General features: G+C 38.5%; 2 protein-coding genes across 2 annotated transcripts; both read left to right on the forward strand.

The window, feature by feature from the left end:
* The first annotated feature begins 1,174 nt into the window (after positions 1-1,174).
* Positions 1,175-2,491, forward strand: LOC131622188 (uncharacterized). The gene is made up of 2 exons (XM_058893213.1): positions 1,175-1,795; positions 1,946-2,491. Exons 1-2 carry the CDS (start codon positions 1,175-1,177, stop codon positions 2,489-2,491), a joined length of 1,167 nt encoding a protein of 388 aa, XP_058749196.1.
* A 4,749-nt stretch (positions 2,492-7,240) lies between these two features.
* On the forward strand, positions 7,241-7,738 carry LOC131622189 (secreted RxLR effector protein 161-like). Its single transcript, XM_058893214.1, has one exon. It carries the CDS (start codon positions 7,241-7,243, stop codon positions 7,736-7,738), a length of 498 nt encoding a protein of 165 aa, XP_058749197.1.
* The last annotated feature ends 1,418 nt before the right edge of the window (positions 7,739-9,156 follow it).

Raw genomic sequence — 9,156 nt, forward strand, 5'->3', positions numbered from 1 at the left:
CTTCCCATCAAATCGGTGATCTTACCTAAGTTTTCTAATGATTCAACTTCATCTCTCTTAAACCCTTCAAATGGTATTCAAAATCACTACAACTATTGTCCCATTTGCTGATATTACACCCTCAGTCTCTTACAACACTCAAAAAACCCTCTCCATGGAACGACCACCAACCAAGCGCCGCACCACCACCACTCGTCAAAAATCAACCATGAAAATCGGTGACTCCTCTCGTCCGAAACCCACCACTCCCACCCGTTGCTCATCACGACATGCAACCACATCTCTTGATTCAGCTCAGCCTGAACAGAATCCAGAACAATCTCAAAACCCTAACCCTCCTCCTTCCTCAACCCAGATCGTCTCTGTTCCTCAAACCATGAAGCCATCCTCGTCACACATCTCAACTTAATCAAGCGAAGGAAACTCCCTCGTTTCTTCACCCTTCCAAGCCTATGATCATCCCTCTGAAGTCTCTACCAAAGAGTTCATCTCTGATGATGATATTCGTTCTCTCTACAACGACAAATGGCGTTCACTCCCTATTGTTGCTGGCAAAACCGTTAACTTGGATAGCTACTCAATCTGGAGTTATGACATAAACGAGCTCGCAACTCAACTCTCTGATGTCTTCTACCCTAGATTAGTTAGAGCTTTCTTTGCTGCTATTGAAACATCCAACAGTGATACACAGCTAATCTCATATGTTAAGGGTCGTCAAATAACCCTAACCCCAGAGCTTCTTTGTGACATTCTGCATGTCCCAAACAATGGACTTCATCTCTTCAATGATGAATGGCCCTCATCCCATGACTTGGATATTGAATCCTACAGACTTTCCATCACCAAACATCAAACTGAAAGATTTGTGTCCGCCAACCTTGAATCCCTAAGCCACATAATTCATAACTTCTGTATTCACACTATTCTTCCAAGAAAAGGCAGCATGGAACGGGTAACAGATAAAGACCTACTTGTTATCTATCACTTCTAAAACAAAATCCCTCCCAATATCGGATATTTGGTGCTCAACTATATCAAACAAGCAGGTCTTCGAGCAAGAAGCACCCCGTATGGTATGCTTCTTACCAAAATCTTCAAACACTTTAATGTTCCTCTGGATGATGAAGACTCTTTCGAAATCAACAAAATACTGGATGCTTCCAAGCTAAAGCGCATGAAAATTCCTTCTCTCAAGTGTGCACCATCACCTAAACCTGAAAACAAGTCAAAACGCAGACGCCTTGTTAAGCAATATGATCCAACTCAACCATTAACAACAGGTCTCGATTCCTCCAACTCTCCAAATAGTCCCATTCCACTATCTGTGGCTCTTCCAAATATTGCTGACCTAGAATCTCCACAAAAGTCATCACCAGTTTCTCCTCATAACTCTAAATCTATCTCTCCAAACTCAAAGGAAATTTCTACACCATCTCCTGAAACCACACAGTGCATTGACCTAACTTCTACCTCACCAATCCTTGCGGAATCCTCACCACAAACTGTTGTCATCTCTCATGCTTCTGTTTCTCTTCAAACTGAAACTCTCTCTAATGTTGAAAATCTTTCAACTCTGGAGACCTCTGACACTAACATGGTGAACATATTTGCATTTGAAAACTGTCTTTCAAGTCCTCCTGCTGATCACTCTCACCAGCCCCACTCACCATTATCTCCACATACTCATGCTTCCAATCCAAACCTGGATGCTCAGCTGTCCTCTCTCATATCCACGATTGAAGCTGAATTATTCACTCCACCTCCTTCAAATCAACACACTTCAATTATCCCCCATGTTGTCACCTACACTTCACCTTCTATGACAATACATCCTATGTCTACCACCTCACCATTGAATTCTCCAAAATCCTATAAAGAACCTTCTCCTCCAAGAATTTAACTCACTTCCATTAATCACACAGACTCTGATGATCTTACTTCTCAGATAGAAGCATTCTTCAACAACTCCATTCAACTACCTGAACAAACTGGTGTTACAGAAACATATGTTATGCCTTCTGTTCCTCAATCTGATCCTTATGCCTTCCAAGCAAACTCTCCAATTTTTTCCTCCCCAAAGGAAGAAGATAACAACTCTTTCAATGTTCAAACACTTCTTGCTCCAAGGTATGACTCATCACCTCCAAGAAACACCACTCATAACTCCAATACTCTTCCTCAGAATCCCATTGTATCCCTCACATCCTCATTCTTTAACAATTTCCCCAGCATTGGAAATCGTCCTCCTGTCTTTCCTAGATCTACAACCTCAACTGATCCGGTTAACCCCCATCAGGACATTACTCTTCGATCACTTGCCGCCCTACAAAAGCAAGGCATGGCTTACCAAAAATTTTGGGTTGATTACTTCACTGAACATGCTTGCCCTCGGTTTCCAGGAATGCCTCCTCCGGATCCCTCTCAGATTCAATTTCCTATTCTGCCATTATCTTCTGAGGCAACATGTGATGATGAACCATCTGTTCCTTAGTCTTTTCGTCCTCTCTTCTTTTGGACCCCCTTTCTTTTTGTATGTTTGACAAAATGGGGAGAACAAGCTTTGTCCAAAGCTTTATTTTGTTTAGTTTACTTTGTACTATGCCTATCAGTATTGTATTATATCTAGCAGTAGTCCACTAGGATCTTTTTGTTTGTGCACCAAAATATTGATGTTAATCATTTGATGTATTGATCCTCAATCATTAATCAATTACTGCTATCTAATTAATATGTTGTTCAAATGCTTTTAAATTCATTTACTATATATGAACTAACATTGAGGGGGAACATTTGCCCTTTCAAAGTATGCATCTTTTCAGGGGGAGTTTCAAAGTCATTACTCAAAGAAACTAAAATAAAAAGTTTGTCACCATTCAAAAAGGGGGAGAATGTTGAAACATATTATGTTAATGTTTTGAATATTACAAACTATTTTATCTAAGAAACTCCAAAGTGATTTCATCAATTTATCATCTAAACAATTCATGGCCTTTATCAAACAAAGAGTTAAAATGATGATTCAAGACTGTACTAACAAAGAACAAAGCTTTAAAAACATATGGATTCTCAGAAGTTCAATAAGTAACTCTCAGAATTATGGTCTCAGAATTACTCCTTCATATTTTGAATCACAGAGTTACTCTCCAGAATTATGGCCGCAGAGTTACTCTCCCGAATTATGGTCCCAAAGTTACTCTCCAGAACTACGGTCCCAGAGTTACTCGTCCCAGAGTTACTCGTCCCAGAGTTACTCTCCAGAATTACTTTGCCAAGAAAAAGTCTTTGTTGATATAGTCAAATGTTAGAATTTACAGCTTTTCAGCAGCATTCTGAACCAAGACCAAGTCCTGCCAAGACAAAGTCCTACAAAGACAAAGCTGCCAACACTACTCAAAGTAACTCTCGGCACTTCCTTCACACTTGCCTTGCTCTATAAATACAAGTCTCTTGGCATATTTTCATACACCGAAAATATCCACAAGTATACAAAGAAAGCCAAAGTTCTCATTCACAAAGTAATCATACTCTCTATATATTATATCTCTCACTACCATATAGTGATAAAACAAATATTAGAGTGATCATACATATTCTATATTAAAAGTACTCACCGCCATATGGAGAGTAATTAGGAATTTATTGTAAACATCCTAAGATCACAAAGTATATCATAGATATACAAACCAATCTTTTTGTAAGCTATCTGTAAGCTCTACCATTCAGAAGTGTAAGCATGGTGAGGCTAAGAATACATAGAAGAAAAAGTTATTGTAAGAAGATTCAATAAAGGATAATCTCATAGGGTGTGGGGACTGGACTAACCAAGTTGGTGAACTAGGATAAGTTTTCTTGTGTTCTTTCTTTATAATCTTTTTCTTATATTATTCACAACTATATTTTATCACACACATTAACATTAATTACTCAAACCTCTAAAGTTATTACTAATCATTTTCTTCTTATCAAAGCCATTTTTAAATACTTATATAAACTTTAAAAGGGACACAATCCAACCCCCCTTGTTGTGTCTTACCTTATTCCATCAATGTTCTCCTTCAACAACCTCCAGTTGCCGCTGGTTCCATCGTTCCGAATGCTCCTGGAACGGATGGTAATCCGTCTCTTGGCGCAACACCAGTCTTCGGAGATGATGCAACCATGAAGGAGTATGAATCTGACAACAAGACGGTTCGTGGTCATATGCTCAGCCACGTTACCAACCCGATCTTCGACTTGCTTGCTGCCCATAAATCTACAAAGGTGATATGGGAACTCTTGGAGGCTAAGTATTCAACTGATGATGCTGGGAAGAATAAGTATGTTTGCGGAAAATTTATGCAATTCAAGATGGTGGACGACAAACCAATCATAGATCAAGTCCATGAGTACGAGAATTTAGTGGCAGACATCTTGGCTGAAGGGATGAAGATGCGTGAAGTCCTCTAGGCCAACTTTTTGATCGAGAAGCTTCCTGATTCCTGGTCCAACTACCGCAACCAACTGAAGCACAAGAAGAAAAATTTAACTCTTATCGAACTAGTTAATCACATGAAGATTGAAGAGGCGAATCGCCTCAAAGATAAGCCTATTCCTAAAGTTTCTGATAATTTAGTTAAGGCTAATCTTGTGGAGTCTTCTGAAAATGTTGACAGGTTCAAGAAGAAAAACAAAAAGGCAAATTTCAGGAAAGACAAGGTGCAAAACAAAAGAGCTTCAAACTTCGAGATGAAAGGGAAGTTCCAGAACAACAAGCTAGGTTGTTTCGTATGTGGCAAGATGGGACATCGTGCCTATCAATGCTACGATCGAGCTGACAACCATAAAAATGCAATTAAGCCTAAAGGAGATCAAACCAAGGATCAAATCAACATTGTTGAAGCGTCTGACAACATGGTTGCCATGATCACAACTGCAGAAATTAACCATGTAGCCGAGAAGGTTGAATGGTTGATTGACACTGGAGCATTTTTGTGCTAACAGAGAACAATTTGTTGAATTTCAAGGAGATGCTGAAATAGATCAAGTCTATATGGGAAATTCAAGCATGTCTAAGGTGCTAGGAAAAGGGAAGGTGTCCCTGAAGCTCACTTCAGGGAAGTCTCTTACACTCCAGAATGTTTTATATGTACCTTCTCTGCGTAGGAATTTAATTTCTTCTGCTTTACTTGAAATTGCTGGCATAAAACAAGTGATTGAGTCTGGTAAAATAGTATTATCTAAGAATGGTGAATTCGTAGGGAAAGGCTATAGGTCTGGTTGTTTGTATGTGCTTGAAACTTTGATTGAAAATGAGAATATTTTTTCTTTTGCTTATATCATTGAGACTATAGACTTATGGCATGCTAGACTTGGACATTTAAATGTTAAATCTGCCAATCATTTACATGCAATGGGTTTAATTACAAATATAGCAAAAGATGGCCATGAAAAATGTAGTGTATGCGTCGAGGCTAAATTCAAGAGAAAGCCATTTAATTCTGTAAATAAAAGGACAACCGAGTTGTTAGAATTAGTCCATTCGGACCTAGCAGAATTTCGCAACACAGAAAGTAGAGGTGGTAAAAGGTATTATATCACTTTTGTTGATGACCATTCTAGATACACCAAATTGTATTTATTGAAATCCAAAGATGAAGCTGAAAATGTGTTTTACACTTATAAGGCAGAAGTAGAAAACCAATTGAACCGGAAAATCAAAAGGATTAGATCTGATAGAGGTGGTGAGTACATTACCAATTCTTAGAAGGAATTTTGTGAGAACAATGGCATAATTCATGAATTTACAGCTCCGTACAGCCCACAACAGAATGGTATAGCCGAAAGGAAAAACAAAACATTGAAAGAAATGATGAATGCGTTACTTTCGAGCTCTGGTTTACTCGACAACATGTAGGGTGAAGCTGTATTAACTACCAATCATATTCTCAACAGAGTTCCAGACAAAAAACTAAACAAAACACCTTATGAATTATGGAGAGGGCATGTGCCTAATCTTAAACTTCTTAAAGTGTGGGGGTGTCTAGCTAAGGTAGGAATGCCTGCTTTTAAGGTTGGTGCGATCGGATCTAAGACGTTCGATGCTGTGTTCATCGGTTATGCTAAGAATAGTGCAGCTTATCGATTTATGGTTTTGAGTGATCGTTCATTGTGTGAATATTGAGATGCAGAATTCTTTGAGCATATTTTTCCTTTAAAGAAATATGACATCAATGTTGATTCTATGACCAGTACTGTTGCATCTTCGTCGAAGACTTTAACTCCCATGCCTATTCATGAAACTGAACCTAGGAAGAGTAAAAGACAGAAAAGGAAAACTAGCTTTGGTCCTGATTTTGTGACTGTATTCTTGATTGAACTCCATGATCTTGATGAATTGAATGATACATTCATTAGTGTGCACATGCTAGAGGATGACCCTAATACATATGATGAAGCTATAAGATCATTGGATGCTAGTTTTTGGAAAGATGCAATTAAAATTGAATTAGAATCTATCATGTCTAATCACACGTGGGAACTAGTTGATTTACCTAAGGGAAACAAGGCCATTGGATGTAAATGGATCTTTAAGAGGAAACTTAAAATGGATGGTTCTATTGAAAGGTATAAAGCGAGACTAGTTATTAAAGGTTTCACCCAAAAATATGGGATTGACTTCTTTGACACTTATTCTCCGGTAACTAAGATTTCAACCATACGTGTATTGTTTGCTTTAGCTTCTAGCCACAAGTTATTAGTACATCAGATGGATGTCAAAACTGCATTTCTAAATGGTGATCTTAATGAAGAGATTTATATGGAACAACCTCCAGGGTGCATGAGTCCAGGACAGGAGAACAAGGTGTGCAGACTCAAGAAGTCACTCTATGGTTTGAACCAAGCGCCAAAGCAATGGTATGATAAGTTTCATAAAACTATTATAAGCTTTGGATTTAAGGTCAATGGATCTGATGCATGTGTTTACTCAAAAATGTTTGGTGCTGATTGTGTGATTATATGTCTATATGTCGATGACATGCTAATCTTCGGAACACATATCAATGATATAAACTCGGCCAAACTATTTTTATCCTCTAAATTTGATATGAAAGACTTAGGTGAACCTGATGTGATTCTAGGGGTTAAAGTAACTAGAATTTAAAATAGCTTCATTCTGTCTCAGCCTCATTGTGTAGAGAAAGTATTAAAGAAATTTAATCAATTTGATGTGGTGCCCGTTAGAACTCCTTTTGACTCTAGCATGCAACTAAAGAAAAACCGAGGTGACAGTGTTTCACAAAATGAGTATGCTAAAGTAATTGGAAGTTTGATGTTTTTGATGAACTGTACTCGGCCTGATGTTGCTTATGTTGTTAACAGACTTAGCCGGTACACTCATAACCCTAGTAAAGATCATTGGGGTGCACTTAATAGATTGTTAAGATATCTAAAGGGCACCATGGATTGGGGTTTACACTATGTTAGTTATCCTAAAGTGTTAGGGGGATATTGTGATGTAAATTGGGTTACCGATGATAAAGAAGTTAACTCCACTAGTGGATATGTGTTTACATTATGTGGTTGTGCTATTTCTTGGAAGTCTTCTAAACAGACTTGTATAGCTAGATCTTCTACGGAGTCTGAGTTTATAGCTCTAGATCTAGGAAGTCAAGAGGCCGAGTGGTTAAGAAGTTTATTGGCTGATTTACCGCTGTGGGGGCACCCAACTCCCCCTATCTCTCTACATTGTGACTCATAAGCTGCAATTTGCATAGCAAATAGCAATGCCTATAATGGAAAGAAGAGACACATTCGGATCAGGCATGCGTCTGTGAAACAACTAATCACGAATGGAGTACTTAGCTTATAGTATGTGAGATCAGAGAGGAACATTGCGGATCCTTTGACTAAGGGACTAAACAGAAAATTAGTTCTTGACACGTCGAACGGAATGGGACTAAAACCCGTGAGATGAGGAATTCTAGGTGGATCCACACTGTGGTCAAACGAAGCCTTGAAAAGACTCATATGATGGTACACTACATCCCATTCTCTGACGAGTGTACTTTAGAGGATGAGCATCAGCTCTTAATGAACTCATAGCCCAGGATATGGGTGGTCCTTTAAGACGGACTTGATGAGCTCACCGGTGATCTGAGAGGTTGAGTTATTTAACTCTTAATGACTTCATAACCCATATAGGGTGGTCCTTTTGAGACAGGACTTGATGTAGTCACCTACAGGAGTGTGAAGAGCTAGCCTCCTTCTATGGAGGTACTCGGGCAAACTTTTTAGTACACTCTTTAGCATCCCAAAGAAGACTTGGCTATCTTTGAGAAGTTATTGAGGAATCAACAGGATTTTAGGTAAGAAGTGTGTTATTTAGAACGATTCTTAAACAAGAGAGTTCCAGATTTGTTCACTCTTTTCGTGAAAGATTCACTTGATTTCACTATGTAACGGTTCAAGTCGTAAGGCACCTGTACTTAAGCTTTAAACCTTACATATGCTCAGAACTAGTTTAAAAACTATATATTTTGAAAAACTTATTACTGTTCTGTGGGGGATTGTGACTGAACATTAACGTTTTCTATCCCACGTGTATTTTAAATTAATTACTGCAGTTTGTTTTAAATTTAAAATTTAAACTTCTTTTGACTATTTCCTAGCAGTTTGCAGTAGCCCTATATTTCAGCTGAAAGGTTGCAACTGCTCCATAATTTCAGCTAGTATCCCACGTTTTATGAGGTGGAGTTAGTGTTGTGAATTAACAGACTGCTCTTCTTTGAATACTGGTTTTTTCCATCTTGTTTAAATATATAACAAACAGAAAGCTTCTCCCTTTCTTCTAAAAAAACTAGTTCTGAGTATACCGATTGATTCTAGTCCTTCGTTGGCGAGAGCCCGCGATCAGAGGACGCTGTGGTAACCTTGGGGGGCGACGCCGATCTTACTGAGCTCCGGTGGTCTAGGCGAAATCGCTTCTAAGGCAGCGGCTATTATGCCGCAACGCAGCGTTTGTGATTCTTGTTTTTAAAAGTTTTTTCTTAGCTGTCCTACATTCTATTCTGATTTTCAGCAACAATTATCATCATCATTCATACTCACCTTGCTTATCGCATGACTTTTGTTAGATTTGGTTAATTTGCAAATAAATTAAAGTCTTCTTGTTTGAGC

This window comes from Vicia villosa, unplaced genomic scaffold (genome assembly GCF_029867415.1).
Source record: "Vicia villosa cultivar HV-30 ecotype Madison, WI unplaced genomic scaffold, Vvil1.0 ctg.000025F_1_1, whole genome shotgun sequence".
Classification (NCBI taxonomy): Eukaryota; Viridiplantae; Streptophyta; class Magnoliopsida; order Fabales; family Fabaceae; genus Vicia; species Vicia villosa.